The 20,648-nt window shown below is 46.4% G+C and overlaps 1 protein-coding gene across 8 annotated transcripts in view; it reads right to left on the reverse strand.

Moving 5' to 3' along the window:
* LOC115191775 (type II inositol 3,4-bisphosphate 4-phosphatase-like) overlaps positions 1 to 20,648 on the reverse strand; it is a 206,949-nt gene that overhangs the window by 74,789 nt on the left and 111,512 nt on the right. For all 8 annotated transcript variants that reach the window (XM_029749680.1, XM_029749679.1, XM_029749681.1 and 5 more), the window contains one exon: positions 3,058 to 3,172. In XM_029749680.1, the coding sequence (XP_029605540.1) occupies positions 3,058 to 3,172 (115 nt within the window). The remainder of the gene's footprint in view (positions 1 to 3,057; positions 3,173 to 20,648) is intronic.

Raw genomic sequence — 20,648 nt, forward strand, 5'->3', positions numbered from 1 at the left:
CTGCTACTTTTGCGAAAAAAAGTGGAATATAGTGAAACAAGGTAGCTTTATTTACATCAGGGGAATATAGTGAAAGAAGGTAGCTTCATTTACATCAGGGGAATATAGTGAAACAAGGTAGCTTCATTTACATCAGGGGAATATAGTGAAACAAGGTAGCTTCATTTACATCAGGGGAATATAGTGAAACAAGGTAGCTTCATTTACATCAGGGGAACATGGAGAAACAAAGTAGATTCATTTACACCAGGGGAACATAGAGAAACAAGGTAGCTTTATTTACATCAGGGGAACATAGCAGGGGTTAAACTCCATACGATATGATGTGGCTCTGTTCACGCCAGAGGAACATAGCAGGGGTTAAACTCCATACGATATGACGTGGCTCTGTTCACACCAGAGGAACTGAGCAGGGGTGAAACTCCATACGATATGATGTGGCTCTGTTCACGCCAGAGGAACTGAGCAGGGGTGAAACTCCATACGATATGATGTGGCTCTGTTCACGCCAGAGGAACTGAGCAGGGGTGAAACTCCATACGATATGATGTGGCTCTGTTCACGCCAGAGGAACTGAGCAGGAGATTGCAACTTTCGGCGAAACTCCACATGATAATTGCACTTCCATTCAGTAACACTTCCATTCAGTAACACTTCCATTCAGTGGCGTCTATGAATCACATAATCATGCATAGTGTTAGGGGTGTGAACATTTAAACGCTAAAAAGTTTAAACTAAATTGGAATCCTTAACGTTAATTAAAATCCCTAACTGAAAAACAAATGTTGTCTTTTACGTAGATGGAGAAAGTAAATAGCATAGTGGGTCAATTTCAGCAACAAATAAGAGCGTTGAAGCGCAAGACTCAAATTTCCCCCTGTTTTGGTGCCCTGGCTGGCTACCACGGTGTGAACAGCCTGAAGCGAACAGAGACAGTGTGTGACTATGTGAGAGCGAAGTGTTGCGTCTCGCTCGTCTCAATAACGTAGCCTATTCGTTGATGATTGGCCTTGCTTTACTGAAGTTCCGAGACATTGCAAGCTAAGAAATAGCAAGATACGGCATTCCATTGCAAGATACAGCTTTTGATAGCCGATAGATAGGCCTAGCGCACGGTTTTGACTGTGTGTCTGGTGGCCGACGGCCCTATACCGAGCCCCTCCCCTCTCTCTCTCTCTCCGTCCCTCGCTAGCTCGCTATGAAAGATCCGAGTGTTTGTGTTCTCAGAAGTACGGCAGCTAAATCAGCCTCCTCCGTTCCAAAAATACAGAATTTTAGGAGTGTTGACACTCAGAAATGCGAGTCAACATCCAGAGTCAACGTGCAATCTGTTATTTTGGAATCAACTCTCTGGAGAAAGGCAAGCGACAACAGTGAAGTCCTGTATGGCAATACGTTGACAAGTTAAATGAGAAGGAAATGCTAAGTTTGCGAGGTGGGATTGAGGTACTGTGATGGTAGGACGGGTGCAACACTAAACCGCCTGAAAGGGACGCACCGTGAGGCCCCAACTGTGGCTGGCAGCAGCAGTCGTATCGTCAATTCAAGTGGAATTTTATTCAACCCTTCTTACAGTTTTAACTGAAAAACAATACAAAGATTGCTGTGTAAACGTTAAGAGAAATTGTCCACCCACACACCCTACACCATCAAAAGAGAGCAGGACCCAGAGGCAGACAGCCATGTCAGAGCCCTAGTCAATTATATAAGACTGCTCTCTGTGACTCTGACTTACACACAGGGGTCACACACACACACACACACACACACACACACACACACACACACACACACACACACACACACACACACACACAAAAAAGGTCATTTTGCTGCAACGAGGAGAAGTGTCAACAGACTACAGTGGGTCAGTGAACACCCTATGCTACAGAGTTATGTTATCTCCTCTCAGAAAGACATCATTTCTACTGTACGCAGGTCCATTGTGACTGCCTCCTCATACATGTACAACCACCAGCCAGGTCACACCAGATCAACTTCAGTATTCCACATCTGTCCGGGACCCCAGGATGTCGGGAGATGCCTTCAATACCATCCACTAGGGGCAGTGTGAATGCCTATTACCATCAGGTAGGTTCGCGGCTTGCTAGGGCGTTGTGGATGGAGACCGAGGTTGGGAGGATCGCGGGATCAAGCCCAGTGCTAGGCACTCATTTTCTTTCTGTTTTAACATTATCCTAAACCCTAACCAGTCGGAATGAATGCCTAAACCTAAACGTTCAAAACTGAAGTGAGACAGTGACATCTTGTTGCAAGTACAGTGCTTATATGCTACACATATTATTATATTTTAGACTAAACTAAATATTCCCATTGGGTGTAATAACTAGTCAAATGAAGGTAAAGTACATACATAAACTTTGTTTTTGGTGTGAAAACACCCCATTGGGAGGACGTTTGAGCACTCTTCATGTACCTGGCGATCTCAGAAGAAGACATCAGCTCTCTCTCTCTCTTTCTCTTCCTCTCTCTCGCTCTCATTCCTGTGTTTCTCGGATGGTGCAGCGTAGCATGTCGTGGTGGATTAGCATAGTTGATTGTAGGTGGGATGGTCTCACAAGGGAGATGCCATTCATTCAGACGAGGCGAGTCTCGTAGGAAGGCTATAAGGCTACGGGGAACTGGGATTAGCCGACTATCCCACACAAATAGAAGAAGGATGTATGACGCTCCCTCTCTCTAATTCTCTTTGTCTGTGCACATAATCACACACAGCACTCAGGCTGTCTAAGCCTGTGGCTTCTCTGGCTTGCGCTCTCTCTCTCCCCCACACACACGCAAACGCCGTACGCACACACACATGATAAACATATGCAGTGTCTAAGAGACCCTATCCCACTCTCGCCCTCTCGTCACACTCTACCCCCACCCCACACACACACACACACACACACACAGGGTTGTAAGGGCTTGATGAATCTCATTGGGCCACTTGAGCAGTGACAGACTAATCCTGCAAGCATTAGTGCTAGCCGAGACATCTGGAGGGGAACGATTCTCATACAAACACACACACACACACACACACGTCCTCACCTTCTGGGCCTGCTGCACGTCGGCCGTGATGTGATCCACGTCCCCCTCCTCCATCTCCCCCATGTTCACACGGCTCACCAACACTGTCCCCACCGCCAACACACCATCAGAAGACCTGGGGGAGAGTGGACAGTGTCAACTACGGGAACGAGAGAGAAAAGAGGGCAGAAGCGAGAGGGAGAATAGAGGTGGAGATGGAGCAGCCAATGGGACAGAGAATGGAGGTGGAGATGGAGCAGCCAATGGGACAGAGAATAGAGGTGGAGATGGAGCAGCCAATGGGACAGAGAATAGAGGTGGAGATGGAGCAGCCAATGGGACAGAGAATAGAGGTGGAGATGGAGCAGCCAATGGGACAGAGAATAGAGGTGTAGATGGAGCAGCCAATGGGACAGAGAATAAAGGTGGAGATGGAGCAGCCAATGGGAGAGAGAACGGAGGTGTTGATGGAGCAGCCAATGGGACAGAAAATAGAGGTGTAGATGGAGCAGCCAATGGGACAGAGAACAGAGGTGGAGATGGAGCAGCCAATAGGACAGAGAACAGAGGTGGAGATGGAGCAGCCAATGGGACAGAAAATAGAGGTGTAGATGGAGCAGCCAATGGGAGAGAGAACAGAGGTGTAGATGGAGCAGCCAATAGGACAGAGAATAGAGGTGTAGATGGAGCAGCCAATAGGACAGAGAACAGAGGTGGAGATGGAGCAGCCAATAGGACAGAGAACAGAGGTGGAGATGGAGCAGCCAATGGGACAGAGAATAGAGGTGGAGATGGAGCAGCCAATAGGACAGAGAATAGAGGTGTAGATGGAGCAGCCAATGGGAGAGAGAACGGAGGTGTAGATGGAGCAGCCAATAGGACAGAGAATAGAGGTGTAGATGGAGCAGCCAATGGGAGAGAGAACGGAGGTGTAGATGGAGCAGCCAATAGGACAGAGAATAGAGGTGTAGATGGAGCAGCCAATAGGACAGAGAACAGAGGTGGAGATGGAGCAGCCAATAGGACAGAGAACAGAGGTGGAGATGGAGCAGCCAATGGGACAGAGAATAGAGGTGTAGATGGAGCAGCCAATGGGACAGTGAACAGAGGTGTAGATGGAGCAGCCAATGGGACAGAGAATAGAGGTGTAGATGGAGCAGCCAATAGGACAGAGAACAGAGGTGTAGATGGAGTAAAGAAGAGGTGGTGAGGAACAGAGACTGAGAGGTCAAGAGAGACTGTAGGCTGGAGTTTCTCAAGAAATGTTTATTGCAGTTGCAAGTGACATCTCAATCAACTTTGCTGATACACTGAGCAACTGAAACACCATTGAAATGGCATGCAACAATGTGGTTTGAAATGTCTAAACCAATGGCATCTGTTGCGTTACATTGGGATTCAATAAGCCATAAAAATAAAAAGAGTTGCACACTCCATATGTAAACTCCCAGTCATTTACTGGGTAAATCACCTCATTGTGATTTTCACAAATAATTTGTTGATCGAACCTTTTCGTTAATGATTTAGAAAAAATGCTGTCTGTACAATGTAGCAAGCCAAATTGAAAATGCCAGCACTGTTCTAGCTGGCTAGCTAGCTGTCAACTAAGTAACCAAGCTAGCAACTAACTAAGCTTAGGCTAGCAACTAACTAAGCTTAGACTAGCTAGTTGAAACTGGTCTGGGTTTACCTTAAAAAGGAAATGTATTGACAGCCAAACCACATACATAAACCTTTACTAGCCATGATGCCAAAATCTATTTATACAGCTCCCATTTAACTAATTATGTCGCTTCTATCAACCTTGATGGCGCTTCCGGCAGGAACAGGCAGCGCGAGCGACAGCTGTGTTGACATGACAACTGGGTCGGAGTTCTGTACCTTCGAATGGATCACGCGACAAAAGCATTCGTTTTGATTGTGTTGCTTGCAACGAGTTTCACAAAAGTTGAAAAGTTTGCAACTGATCTGGATGCCACCAAGTTGCAGATGAATTGCTTATCAGTTGCTGGGGGTGTTACATGAAGCAATCCAAAAGCAACATCGCTGCGTCCAAGTTGCTTCGTGTAACCCCAGCACATTGTGGTCAAATCACTGTGTTTACACACCCTCTCCCTCCTTCAGTGACAGATACAAAACAGACACCACCGTTCTCATATTAGGGAGCCCCAATTACTTTTCTAATCATGATCTGATGGGAAATCCATTGCCAGCAGTAGTTCGTCACACTTAAATGAACAATTGTCCCTGGGTATTAAGCTAGCAGCATGTGATCTAATCCCCCAGTCAGATTGATCTAGCGCTAATGGGCCTGGTCCCACTCCCAGTGGACAATTAAGGGCTATCATAATCACAGCCAAAGCCTGGGGTCCGAGAGGGACAGAGAGAGAGCGAGGGGGGAGGAGAGGGGGATGACACCCCGGGGAGAGAAGGAGAGGAGAGGGATGGTGAGGGAAGGAGAGGGAGAAGAGAGGGATCTGGAGAGGTACTCTGGGCCTGGGGAGAGAAAGAAGGGGATGCTACCCCATGGAGAGGAAGGGAGGGATAGTGAGTTGAAGGACGGAGAGGGAGAAGAGACTGATCTGAAGAGGGACTCGGGGAACTGCAGCAGCGGCGTTCTCACTCAGAGACTGATTTGCACACGGTGGTCCCTTGCTACACAGAGAGATATAAGTCTGTTGATGAGTCCCAGGACCCATGCCAGACATCTGCTTCAGTGTTTATCTTTCTTGGTACCCCCCCCATCCCCTCTCCCTCCTTTTCCACTCATCCCCCATCCCCCTCTCCACCACACAGAGAACATTCCGGAAAGTCACCCTGATTTCGAGTAAACACGGTCAGTCCAGATCGAGCCGCTCGTTCCCTCGGATTACAATGGAGAAAATGAGATGAGCATGTCGTTGTTTCTAACACCTGTTGCACAGCTAGCAGACCCCCACCGTTACTGCAACGGGGCTACAGTGGCCCACCTAGGTACACTTTCCAGATTTTAGTGCCTTACCATAATGAAACATTGCACTTAAACAGTGTAGGCTTTAAAGTCCTACTCCATGCAAGGCTGTAAATTCCTGCGACAGTCTCATTTGCAGATCATTTATCACGTGATTTACTTCACAAAAGGCACATCTCAATAGGTGGTCCAGGTATCCTCTTGTTCTGTGTGGCTCCTCAAGAAAGGGGAGAGGCCAATGACATCACATCTCCCCATCAGACCAACTCCTTGAGTGCCCTACTCCTTGAAGTTTGCAGTTGTGTAAAAAACTAATTTTGCGCAAACATGTTTTTATGCCATTTAGTGTGTGTACGTCACTGTATTTATATTTGGGATATGGCTTTTCAACAGTAAAAGTAAAACAAATAGCTGGAGAACGTCCTTAAGGTAATTGATTTGTGTGTGGGAGCGATGGGAGATGATGTCATCATAGTTGTACAGACTGTAGCTTGCACATGGATGGGGGGTGATATGTCATATACTTGGCATCTTTAAAATACCACGCTTTCACAGTTTTCTGACATCAGTGTGTGTGTGTGTGTGTGTGTGTGTGTGTGTGTGTGTGTGTGAGAGAGAGTGATAATTACCATTATAGCTTAAAGGCAGGTTAAGGAGAGGTTGGTTCAAATCAAACGAGCGCGCGAACAGAAGTTGTCTTCCTGACAAGATGGTTGTACGAGCAGCGCAGCTACAATCTCTCTGTTAGAGCTGTGATTGGATGGTTGTACGAGCAGCGCAGCTACAATCTTTCTGTTAGAGCTGTGATTGGATGGTTGTACGAGCAGCGCAGCTACAATCTCTCTGTTAGAGCTGTGATTGGATGGTTATACGAGCAGCGCAGCTACAATCTCTCTGTTAGAGCTGTGATTGGATGGTTGTACGAGCAGCGCAGCTACAATCTCTCTGTTAGAGCTGTGATTGGATGGTTGTACGAGCAGCGCAGCTACAATCTCTCTGTTAGAGCTGTGATTGGATGGTTATACGAGCAGCGCAGCTACAATCTCGCTGTTAGAGCTGTGATTGGATGGTTGTACGAGCAGCGCAGCTACAATCTCTCTGTTAGAGCTGTGATTGGATGGTTATACGAGCAGCGCAGCTACAATCTCTCTGTTAGAGCTGTGATTGGATGGTTGTACGAGCAGCGCAGCTACAATCTCTCTGTTAGAGCTGTGATTGGATGGTTGTACGAGCAGCGCAGCTACAATCTCTCTGTTAGAGCTGTGATTGGATGGTTATACGAGCAGCGCAGCTACAATCTCTCTGTTAGAGCTGTGATTGGATGGTTATACGAGCAGCGCAGCTACAATCTCTCTGTTAGAGCTGTGATTGGATGGTTGTACGAGCAGCGCAGCTACAATCTCTCTGTTAGAGCTGTGATTGGATGGTTGTACGAACAGCGCAGCTACAATCTCTCTGTTAGAGCTGTGATTGGATGGTTATACGAGCAGCGCAGCTACAATCTCTCTGTTAGAGCTGTGATTGGATGGTTGTACGAGCAGCGCAGCTACAATCTCTCTGTTAGAGCTGTGATTGGATGGTTATACGAGCAGCGCAGCTACAATCTCTCTGTTAGAGCTGTGATTGGATGGTTATACGAGCAGCGCAGCTACAATCTCTCTGTTAGAGCTGTGATTGGATGGTTATACGAGCAGCGCAGCTACAATCTCTTGTTAGAGCTGTGATTGGATGGTTGTACGAGCAGCGCAGCTACAATCTCTCTGTTAGAGCTGTGATTGGATGGTTATACGAGCAGCGCAGCTACAATCTCTCTGTTAGAGCTGTGATTGGATGGTTGTACGAGCAGCGCAGCTACAATCTCTCTGTTAGAGCTGTGATTGGATGGTTATACGAGCAGCGCAGCTACAATCTCCCTGTTAGAGCTGTGATTGGATGGTTGTACGAGCAGCGCAGCTACAATCTCTCTGTTAGAGCTGTGATTGGATGGTTATACGAGCAGCGCAGCTACAATCTCTCTGTTAGAGCTGTGATTGGATGGTTATACGAGCAGCGCAGCTACAATCTCTCTGTTAGAGCTGTGATTGGATGGTTGTACGAGCAGCGCAGCTACAATCTCTCTGTTAGAGCTGTGATTGGATGGTTATACGAGCAGCGCAGCTACAATCTCTCTGTTAGAGCTGTGATTGGATGGTTATACGAGCAGCGCAGCTACAATCTCTCTGTTAGAGCTGTGATTGGATGGTTGTACGAGCAGCGCAGCTACAATCTCTCTGTTAGAGCTGTGATTGGATGGTTATACGAGCAGCGCAGCTACAATCTCCCTGTTAGAGCTGTGATTGGATGGTTGTACGAGCAGCGCAGCTACAATCTCTCTGTTAGAGCTGTGATTGGATGGTTATACGAGCAGCGCAGCTACAATCTCTCTGTTAGAGCTGTGATTGGATGGTTATACGAGCAGCGCAGCTACAATCTCTCTGTTAGAGCTGTGATTGGATGGTTGTACGAGCAGCGCAGCTACAATCTCTCTGTTAGAGCTGTGATTGGATGGTTATACGAGCAGCGCAGCTACAATCTCTCTGTTAGAGCTGTGATTGGATGGTTATACGAGCAGCGCAGCTACAATCTCTCTGTTAGAGCTGTGATTGGATGGTTGTACGAGCAGCGCAGCTACAATCTCTCTGTTAGAGCTGTGATTGACCTCAAATTAACTTTGAAGCTGCCTGCTGCGGAGCGTTGCCGGAAAAAAAGATGGACAATAAATAAGCTCCTCTCCTCCTCCGACTTCTCCACCTCCTCTTCCTCGGTTGTGGAGTTGGCATTGAACAGTATCTACAGATTGCTCTGCCCGCCTGTGATCTCCCCGCTCAACTGTCCTCATCTAGTAATTGGCCCAGAGTTCCCTTTTTGTGACCGTGCTTAAATCAGAGCAGCTTCGTTAAAGAGACAAAAAAAATGAGGTACTTAAAAGGGACACTTCGATGCCGTTTGTAAAGTAAACACTGGTATGGTTTGTTGAATGTGAGGTAAAAAATTGTTGAGGTATGTCTTTAAAGTGCCTGTCGCGCATTTGGAATCGTTCACAAAACAATTAGTTATTAAGGAAGCTGTTTATTGCATTTAAGGATGATTCATTTTGTAACCCTTCTTCAGTTTGCAAACATATCTCAAAGTGACACAAATCTGTAGTAATAACTCTGGGTGATACTAGTCTGGGTGATACTAGTCTGTGTGATACTAGTCTGGGTGATACTAGTCTGGGTGATACTAGTCTGGGTGATACTAGTCTGGGTGATACTAGTCTGGGTGATACTAGTCTGGGTGATACTAGTCTGGGTGATGAAATGCACATCGCTCGATTTAGTCCTTTTACTTTATTCCATCATGTGTGCTTTATTTTCAATGTATTAACCTAGAAGTGCTTTAAATATGTATCCTATTGTGTGGTGTTTTATTTCTTATTTCCTTATTTGAGCGACTTCCTTTACTTTGAATTGGTTAACCTCCTTTTTAGTGTTTGTCTAGCTGTGGTAAGGAGTGTTAGTCAGGGACCTGAGCCATAACTACCACACCTGAGGAGCATTGTTCAGCAGAGTCAAGCCAGCAATGGAAGAAGACAGGGGACACAGGCTGTGCTCAGCCACAGTGTCTGGGGAGAGGGGACCGGATGAGTGTGACCAAGCTGTGCGCACAGAAACATCAGCCCACAGAGAGAAACACAAGATTGAACTTCACTCAATTTTCTGGAGCAGTGGTCACCAACTGGTCGATCGCTATAAACTGGTCGATCTTCAAAACATTCCTAGTCGATCGCCAAACATTTCTGTAAAAAACCCAATGATAAAGCCTTGTGGTCCTATTTTTTTTGTTGTTCTTGAGCTGTTGCAGGTAGGTGCACCTGATTCCGCTGCCCTGTGCGCCGGGTGGATGAAATGTTGCCATTTCATGTGTCTGAAGGTGCAAACTCTGCCTTCCTGGCGGGCCCAGAGAGCAAATCAAGTGCACTATTGGGCCTACCGCTGGCCAATCGGATGGCTCAGATGACCGTGTCTGCAGTAACGTAGCAGGCTTAAAAGAAATCTACAGCAAAGTTGATACTGTGAGATTTCAAAACATTTAAAAAACCATGACTAGAGAGAGACTGTCAACGAATACAGCAAAGAGCTTCTGTTTATATGAGTGAGTTCATGTCTACGTTCTTACTCATCACTGTCAACACTTTGTATTCAACACTTTTAAAATGTGCATTCTTCCCATTTCCACTCAGCGCTACAACAAGCACTGCAGCAGTAATGAATGATTAGAAAAGTGTATCTACAGGCTTGCGTTGTTGTTATTATTAGCAGCTTGAGTCTTTTTTTTTTTTTAAATCGAGGAATTTTTCAATTTCTCTGCTCATTCTCTAGGAGTAACAACATGAATTTGTGCATTAGGCAGAAATAATGTGGTGCGACTCGAGCTTCACAGTGTCCCTTTTTGGTCAGTGTCAGTGGAGGAAAGGGAGAGCGGTGGGATGTTGAGAGACGGACCCTCAGTCTGCTGCTCTCTCCCTACGCTGAGACTGAGCATCAGACGCAGGCACCACCAGCCCAGTAAAATAAAAAGCTAATGATTTTAATGTATGCTCACTCAGCTGTGCTTCACAAGTAATACAGCCACGGATCTATTACCTGTGTGATTATATAGCCTACCTCAAATTTTGAAATATAATTGTAAAAAAATGGCCCGAACAACAATGTATTGGCAGTGCAATTCAAGCAAAGCCAATATGCGGTTATGGTGTATTGGGTCTATAGCTTACTGCACAAAAGTCATTGCTACAGTACTGTTTTTAATTGGTTAATGTTGCATAGGCTTACAAGTTTCTAAGTCATGTAAAAAAAAAACTTGGAGCGGTAGATCTCGGCATGCATTTTGACTCAGTGATCTTGACTCAGAAAAGGTTGGTGAGCACTGTTCTAGAGTTTTCCTTGTTAACACTATCAATGTTTCCCTTTACTGTTGCAACTGTGATCGAATCAACGTAATATTAGCCACTTTCAATGCAACATACCAAAACAGAACGCGTAGGATTCTATTGCATTGTCACGCACTACTCAGCCCGTACTTTACACAGACCTGTGTGACATTAAAAACAAATCTGAGCTGCCATTTGTGCCATTAACTGGACTGTGTTTTCAGCATGAGCAGCCCGTAGTAGATGTGCTTGTTTTGAGATCAAAACGAAAGCTGCATGTAGCCACTTGTGCACATTTTGATCATTTCCTTTGCTAGTTAGTGAGTTATTAGCCCAGGTAGTCAGCAATAGGGGACTGATTGCTTCCTACAAGAGCACCAAACGTTCAGATTTCTAGACATATTTGAAAAACGAATCAAGTAAAGAGCATTTCTTTTGTCTTAAAGGGGCAGTGTTGTATTTTAAGACTTGGCTACATAGCTTATTCAAGCCATAGGCAGAGGGTAGCATACATTTGTTTGATTCTCTGTAATAATGGTATGGGAAAGATAATGTATTTCTATTTTGTAAAGTGTTTTTTTTGCATCAAACACAACAACATTTTCAGTCACCTCCTTGTCTGAAGAACATGTGGATAAACAGGTTAATGTTTTTTTCAAAAGTCTCATGGAATGTAGACCTACATTGAACCCCACACATTGGCTGCTACTGTAGGTTGAATGATAGAACAACTATTTCCATGTTAAAATGTTATGGGATGCATTTTCTCCATTGTTTTTGATGGTAGGTCACTTTGGTACATGGACACTGTTAAAACTGTAACTTAAAGCGGGTACAGCCTCAGCGCTCACAGTAAACGCGCGCTGGAAGTTGCACAGAATTTTCACAATGTTCAAGTTTGCGCACAACAGACCTGAAATTTGCTCAGTGCCCCAAGAAATTTGAGGGAATATTGAGAGCGATCCTGCTCGGGATGAAGAGGTGAATTACGTGTGTGTGCGTACCAATGGTTTCCAGTATGATGACGTTACTGATGAAGCTTTCCCCACCCTCTCCAGACGAGGGCCTGCTACGACGAGACTGCCAAGGCAACGACTACCGCATCGGAACCCCATGATGCCAGCGGCGACGCGACGAACGCTCCAAGCTAAACAACTATGGACTCTAGCGTGCCCAGGCATGTCCTTGTGTTTTGTTCTGTGTTGCTTTTATCCTGTAACGCCCTTTTAATACTAAGAAAAAATAAATATATTGTCAGCTTGTGTCTGTGGTATTGGGATTGAAAGAACCTTGGTTTTTGACACGTATACGAACCGTGAATATTACAACCAAACTGGAGTCAATAAAGAATGGCTCCATAAATGAGATGATTTGCTCAGGGAGAGTGTAAAACGTAACAACTCTTTGTTCTGTGAAATATCAAGTTGGAAATAATTTCTTTTTTTTTCCTCCTCAGAGAAACCATTTTCTTTTCTACTCAAACCCATTTCACTTCCTTAAACTCACATGACCCATTCACGAAGCACAAAAGGCTGCAACAGCACTCGAGCAACCAATACACACCTGTCCTGAACTGACCGATGGAGGCCATTTTGTGACTGCTGTTCAGAATCATGACTCCAGCCAATCAATTAAAGCCCTGAGCCATAGTGACATCTAACAGCTGCTGGGGCTGTGTAGTGGAGACTTTGGCTTGGCCACCGCCACCTATACTGAGGGACCTGATTCATTCATCGCAATCACTTTAAGCAGTCCCCTATAACCCAATAAAGCTGCTTGTAACAGATGCTACAACCATATCCGAGGGTCCTTACATGGGGAGAAGAAGATTCAATTTGTATCGAAGGTCACTGTAGTCTCTGAGTCATTGAGGCATGAAGCATGGAAACTGGACTGGAACAAACTACTGTTTAGAAACTGTTCTGACAAGGCATCAAGGTTTTAGTCTTGATTGAGTGGGCCTATCAGGGGTTGGAGTGAGGCATAAACAAACCAATCGATGGAGAGGACAGTAAGATGCATGCATGGTTTCTCCCACTCTTGGCTAGGCCTTCCCATCAGCCCTGGCATGCAGTGCCTTGGGCCGGGTCAGCTGCAAAGGCGTCTAGAACGTTGAGCACGAAAAGCCCAGGGCAGGAAGTTCAAGACAGACAAAGGAAATGACAGTCAGGTAGAGTGAAAATAGTAACATGAGCAATGTGACAGAGTGCCCTGTTTCTGCCTTCTAGTCAGCCACTAGAGAGAGAGTCACATACAGAAACACAGAGAGAGGAGAGAGAGTCACATACAGAAACACAGAGAGAGGAGAAAGAGTCACATACAGAAACACAGAGAGAGGAGAGAGAGTCACATACAGAAACACAGAGAGAGGAGAGAGAGTCACATACAGAAACACAGAGAGAGGAGAGAGAGTCACATACAGAAACACAGAGAGAGGAGAGAGAGTCACATACAGAAACACAGAGAGAGGAGAGAGAGTCACATACAGAAACACAGAGAGAGGAGAGAGAGTCACATACAGAAACACAGAGAGAGGAGAGAGAGTCAAATACAGAAACACAGAGAGAGGAGAGAGAGTCACATACAGAAACACAGAGAGAGGAGAGAGTCACATACAGAAACACAGAGAGAGGAGAGAGAGTCACATACAGAAACACAGAGAGAGGAGAGAGAGTCACATACAGAAACACAGAGAGAGGAGAGAGAGAGAGAGAGAGAGAGAGAGAGAGAGAGAGAGAGAGAGAGAGAGAGAGAGAGAGAGAGAGAGAGAGAGAGAGCAGGAGTGAAAGTGAAGAGACAGGCAATTGTCTCGCCTCCACAGAAGTCCCCTGAAATGGCGTCTTGAGAGCACAGGGGAGGGGAAAGTTCCATGGAAACATGCCTTCTTGTCAACCAGAAGAGTGAGAGCATCACATATAGAAACACAGAGAGAGGAGAGTGAGAGAGAGAGCAGGAGTAAAAGGACAGGCAATTGTCTCGCCTCCACAGAGGTCCCCTGAAATGGCGTCTTGAGAGCACAGGGGAGGGGAAAGTTCCACGGAAACGTCAAAGTCCCCACACTCCCACAGAGAGAGACCAAGAAACCTGACAGCAACAGAAGTACAGCGAAGCACTTTAGCTTACCCCTTAAGAGGCCTAAAGCTTTAGCCGCGGGACGCTAAAAATAAGCTAGAAATACACTGCAGGACCCTAAAGAAAAGCTAGTTTCATTTTTGCTCCCACTATTACTCCTCCTTGTCAACTGAAGTGGAGTTTGTTGGTTGAGTCCCTTCAGGACATGTTAAGAACTGTGTCCCGCATCGCAAGAGAGAGTGGTCATGCAGACAAAAGATTTGCTACTGTATACAGGAAGATATAGGGTTACTATACAGCTAGTGAAGACGCTAAGGCCAATAGGTCTATGCCTAGTAGGATATCTGTCTGACTCCGAGTTGGATCCTTGACCTATATAAAGCTGGATGGTGGCTAATTATAGATACATGGTCATTAAGGACTGATGTTACGATAAGGGTCGTGTTGATGGAGAAACCAGCCTCCCTGTAGAATCCTCTGCAGTGGACTGAAGAGGGTTGCAAAGACACTCATTGGGAATGAATGAGCTCTTTTTTTACATGTCTCTGCAATAATTGAGTTTAGTGCTCAGGGGAGCTGCCTCAATCAATGTGACAACACTGCAGGCTTTGTTCAGACAGGTCGCCAGGATCGCATTGGGACCCACCGGCCGGGTCTGGCGCTGTACAGAGACTGATCTGCAGTTGGATGGCTTCCAGTTCCCTTACTAAAACCTACTAACAGAATTGTGACCTTTTCATGCCCGTTGATGAAAATAGACTTAGACAAACTACCGCAATAGTAGCATGTCGAAATGTAAAAGTCATGATTAACAAATCCCCAGTTAAAGTGTCGACTTTAACAAGAAAAACACCTAATAGGACTAAATGTAAAAGTCATGATTATAATGTTCCAATATGTTATGGAACAGTACAGTAAAGTATTTGTGTGATATCTGCAGAGAACTAGAACAAACCAGAAACAAACTCCCACTATTTTTAGTCGTCTTTAATGTAAAATTCATGCTTTAAAAGACCCAGTATGCTACGCTATAGTACAGTACAGTGAAATATGTGTGTGATATCTCTCCAGAGAATTAGGGCAGTCCCCGGTCTGACTAGCTCATTTGTCCACACTATAATCCATCATTAACATGGAGAAAGTGGTTTCTGGGCGATACTTGAGCATTTGTCAAGTGTTCTTCCTCTGAGCCCTTCGGGTCGAGGGCTATCTTCATCTCCATGGTTTATGTAAAACATGTGATGTTGCCTTAGAGGGGTGGGGCTTACAATTAAAGCCAGAGTACATGTTCATTCATCTCTGTCACTAAGAATTGTTTCTCGTTAGGGTGAGATTGGAATAGAAACAGATATATTGTCGTTACGGTAATGTGGAATGACATCTTGTTGAATTCTAAAGATGGCAAAGACAGAGCAGTTATGTATTTATATTAAAAAAAAATGGGGGGGGGGTAGATCAGCTTTAATATTGCAGATAGTTATGTCTCTTTACAGCAACCCAACCACACAGTCAGTGACTCATCTACACACGCATGTACAAACACGACAAAAAAGATAAATGCGCGCGCACACACACACCTTCACCTGACTAGCACTGTCAACCCACTCTCATTTACCACTTTGGGTTTCTAGGAAAAAAATAAATCACTATTCCCCAAACAACCAGGTTCCTGCAGACTGTTCTCAACACAGGCCTTGTTTGATTATTTTCATAGTGTATAGATTGAATTGTGTGTGTGTGTGTGTTAGTGAGAGTGTGTTTGTTGGGGATTGTATGTGTGTGTGTTAGTGAGAGTGTGTTTGTTGGGGATTGTGTGTGTGTGTGTGTGTGTGTGTGTGTGTGTGTGTGTGTGTGTGTGTGTGTGTGTGTGTGTGTGTGTTAGTGAGAGTGTGTTTGTTGGGGATTGTATGTGTGTGTGTGTGTGTTAGTGAGAGTGTGTTTGTTGGGGATTGTGTGTGTGTGTGTAAGTGAGAGTGTGTTTGTTGGGGATTGTATGCGTGTGTGTGCGTGTGTCTGTGTGTGGTGGGGATGACAACTCTATTTTAGATTACCTCCACGTCAGGTTATTCAAAAGCCAAGTGTGGATCGATGACAATTGAATGAGAGCTGGAGATGTCAGGACAGACAACAGGAACAGCCACTGACCTTCCTCACGATACAGTGGATGAATACCACGCATGAATCAAGTGACGGGGCTCAATAGTCTCCTTAGTCATTCATTCCCAGATAACGTACTTAAACCTGCCACTTCAGAAGCACTATAGAACACGGAGAAGGCCGAGATCCGCTCAAGACGATAACTAAAAAGAAAGAAAACTGGAGAGAGAAAATGTCACCCGGCCTCCACAATGAATGCTGCTTTCGCCTCAATTAAAAACCACACAGGAGAACGAACGTCCCCTTTCGCAACCACTGAAATGACTGAAAGAGAGAGAGAGAGAGACGGATGCAACGAGCGCAGACATCGAAGCGTAATTATTATTTTCTTATGAAGTGTGAAAGCGCTGACAAAACAGCTCTTTCCTCCGGTGTAAAACAGATGGGTTTCTAGGCGTAATTGCTCTTGGAAAAATTCCAGCAACCTGATTCTGACGGCAACTGGTTCTGACAAGCGTTTGCTGCTCAGATAGGGCTGTAGGAGGGCGGTGGCACCGCGGCCGTTTGCTGCTCAGATAGGGCTGTAGGAGGGCGGTGGCACCGCGGCCGTTGGCTGCTCAGATAGGGCTGTAGGAGGGCGGTGGCACCGCGGCCGTTTGCTGCTCAGATAGGGCTGTAGGAGGGCGGTGGCACCGCGGCCGTTTGCTGCTCAGATAGGGCTGTAGGAGGGCGGTGGCACCGCGGCCGTTTGCTGCTCAGATAGGGCTGTAGGAGGGCGGTGGCACCGCGGCCGTTTGCTGCTCAGATAGGGCTGTAGGAGGGCGGTGGCACCGCGGCCGTTTGCTGCTCAGATAGGGCTGTAGGAGGGCGGTGGCACCGCGGCCGTTTGCTGCTCAGATAGGGCTGTAGGAGGGCGGTGGCACCGCGGCCGTTTGCTGCTCAGATAGGGCTGTAGGAGGGCGGTGGCACCGCGGCCGTTTGCTGCTCAGATAGGGCTGTAGGAGGGCGGTGGCACCGCGGCCGTTTGCTGCTCAGATAGGGCTGTAGGAGGGCGGTGGCACCGCGGCCGTTTGCTGCTCAGATAGGGCTGTAGGAGGGCGGTGGCACCGCGGCCGTTTGCTGCTCAGATAGGGCTGTAGGAGGGCTGTGGCACCGCGGCTGTTTGCTGCTCGAATCACATTTTAATTGTCTCGCCATTCTGTCCATAATAAACCAAGTAGACTTTTACTTTACAAACAAAAACAGTCCCAAAGTTTGTTTTACTGGTACATTACTGTTCTCGATACACGGTGGAGCCAATTAGATGCACAGCGCTGTGCCAATGCTGTCGGAGATGGAGGCAGAGAGGGAAATGGTTGTCACCCACCTATGACCCTTTAAAATGGCATGCTTGAGTGAACATGAAACCAGCATCTCATTTTGCCAACTGTGGAAGTTGGGAAGAGAGCAAACACACACAGAGGCCAATAGAGAGAGACACAGAGAAAGAGGGGGGGAGAGAGAGAGAGAGAGAGGGTAAGAAAGAGAGGGTGAGAGAGACCAAGATGATTCAATAATTAACATGTTCCCACAATTACTGAATAAGGTCTATGTTATAGAAGGCATAAGATTACAGTAACTATGGAAGTGGTAAAGCAGTCGTTATGTTTTTTATGTAGCATAGTCACGTAGTATACGGTATATACTGTCTATTGCCTCATTCCTTGTGCTATGTAGCGGTTCAGTGTGACCACATTACTTCTCTGTTACCTAGAAACCACTGTGGATTGTCGATGTGATCACGAGTGTCCTCTGATTCCAACCTAACAGAACAACACCCCAGAGAGACTGTGGCTTTCATTAAGGTCCATATGGGAAAACAAGAGAGATTCCACAGTCTCTGCGCCCGGATTTATCAAGTATCTCGGAGCACGAGTGATGGTCTAGGATCAGTTTTGCCTTTTAGTTTCGCCACACCTGTACATCATAATTAATACCATCACGGACAGGGAGGACCTGATCCTAGATCAGATACAGGCCATGGTCTGAGTCCCTATCCCTAATAGACACAGGGCAGTGTGCATGTAATTACTACTGCCGATAGTTACTGGCTTGATGGATTTGCAATGCCTGGTAACGGACCAGCACTCCACTGGGTTCCATTGACTGCAGGTAGGGAACGCTGGACACTCTTAGATCGCCAGGGCTGTTGTGCAGCCATAGGCGTTAATACACCCGTGTTGGAACACATATAATGATGCACCCATTTCAAATCAAAACAAAGTTTATTTGTCACGTGCGCCGAATACAACAGGCGTAGACCTTACAGTGAAATGCTTACTTACAGGCTCTAACCAACAATGCACTTTTTAAGTAAAAAATAGGTATAAGATGAACAATAGATAAGTAAAGAAATAAAAAACAACAGTAAAAAGACAGTGAAAAATAACAGTAGCGAGGCTACATACAGGCACCGGTTAGTCAGGCTGATTGAGGTAGTATGTACATGTAGATATGGTTAAAGTGACTATGCATATATGATAAACAGAGAGTAGCAGTAGCGTAAAAGAGGGGTTGGCGGGTGGCGGGACACAATGCAGATAGCCCGGTTAGCTAATGTGCGGGGCACCGGTTAGTCAGGCTAATTGAGGTAGTATGTACATGAGTGTAGAGTTAAAGTGAATATGCATATATGATAAACAGAGAGTAGCAGCAGCGTAAAAGAGGGGTTGGGGGGGCACACAATGCAAATAGTCCGGGTAGCCATTTGATTACCTGTTCAGGAGTCTTATGATTTGGGGGTAAAAGCTGTTGAGAAGCCTTTTGGTCCTAGACTTGGCGCTCCGGTACTGCTTGCCATGATGTAGCAGAGGGACCAGTCTATGACTAGGGTGGCTGGAGTCTTTGACGATTTCTAGGGCCTTCCTCTGGTATAGAGGTCCTGGATGGCAGGAAGCTTGGCCCCAGTGATGTACTGGGCTGTACGCACTACCCTCTGTAGTGCCTTGCGGTCGGAGGCCAAGCAGTTGCCATACCAGGTAGTGATGCAACCAGTCAGGATGCTCTCTATGTTGCAGCTGTAGAACCTTTTGAGGATCTGAGGACCCATGACAAATCTTTTTAGTTTGCTGAGGGGGAATAGACTTTGTTGTGTCCTCTTCACGACTGTCTTGGTGTGTTTGGACCATTCTTGTTTGTTGGTGATGTGGATACCAAGGAACACGAAGTTCTCAACCTGCTCCACTACAGCCCCGTCAATGAGAATGGGGGCGTGCTCGGTCTTCCTTTTCCTGTAGTCCACAATCTCCTTAGTCTTGGTTACGTTGAGGGATAGGATGTTATTCTGGCACCACCCGGCCAGGTCTCTGACCTCCTCCCTATAGGCCGTCTCGTCGTTGTCGGTAATCATGCCTACCACTGTTGTGTCATCTGCAAACTTAATGATGGTGTTGGAGTCGTGCCTGGCCACGCAGTCGTGGGTGAACAGGGAGCACAGGAGGGGACTGAGCACGCACCCCAGAGGGGCTTCAATGTTGAGGATTAGCGTGGCAGATGTGTTGCTACCTACCCTCACCACCTGGGGGCGGCCCGTCAGGAAGTCCAGGATCCAGTTGCAGAGGGAGGTGTTTAGTCCCAGGATCCTTAGCTTAGCCTTAGTGATGAGCTTTGAGGGTAATATGGTGTTGAACGCTGAGCTGTAGTCAATGAATAGCATTCTCACATAGGTTTTCCTTTTGTCCAGGTGGGAAAGGGCAGTGTAGAGTGCAATAGAGATTGCATCATCTGTGGATCTGTTTGGGCGGTATGCAAATTGGGGTGGGTCTAGGGTTTCTGAGATAATGGTGTTGATGTGAGCCATTACCAGCCTTTCAAAGTACTTCATGGCTACAGACATGAGTGCTACGGGTCTGTAGTCATTTAGGCAGGTTGCCTTTCTGTTCTTGGGCACAGGGTCTATGGTGGTCTGCTTGAAACATGTTGGTATTACAGACTCGGACAGGGAGAGGTTGAAAATGTCAGTGAAGACACTTGCCAGTTGGTCAGCACATGCCCGGAGCACACGTCCTGGTAATCCGTTTGGCCCCGTGGCCTTGTGAATGTTGACCTGTTTAAAAGTCTTACTCACGTTGGCTACAGAGAGCGTGGTCACACAGTCGTCCGTAACAGCTGATGCTCTCATGCATGCCTCAGTGTTGCATGCCTCGAAGCGAGCATAGAAGTGATTTAGCTCGTCTGGTAGGCTCGTGTCACCGGGCAGCTTGCGGCTGTGCTTCCCTTTGTAGTCTGTAATAGTTTGCAAGCCATGCCACTTAAGACGAGCATTGGAGCCGGTGTAGTACAATTCAATCTTAGCCCTGTATTGGCGCTTTGCCTGTTTGATGGTCCGTCGGAGGGCATAGCAGGATTTATTATAAGCTTCCATGTTACAATCTCGCTCCTTGAAAGTGGCAGCACTACCCTTTAGCTCAGTGCGAAAGTTGCCTGTAATCCATGGCTTCTGGTTGGGGTATGTACGTACAGTCACTGTGGGGACAACGTCCTCGATGCATTTATTGATAA

Source organism: Salmo trutta, chromosome 4, assembly GCF_901001165.1.
Source record: "Salmo trutta chromosome 4, fSalTru1.1, whole genome shotgun sequence".
In the NCBI taxonomy this organism is placed as follows: Eukaryota; Metazoa; Chordata; class Actinopteri; order Salmoniformes; family Salmonidae; genus Salmo; species Salmo trutta.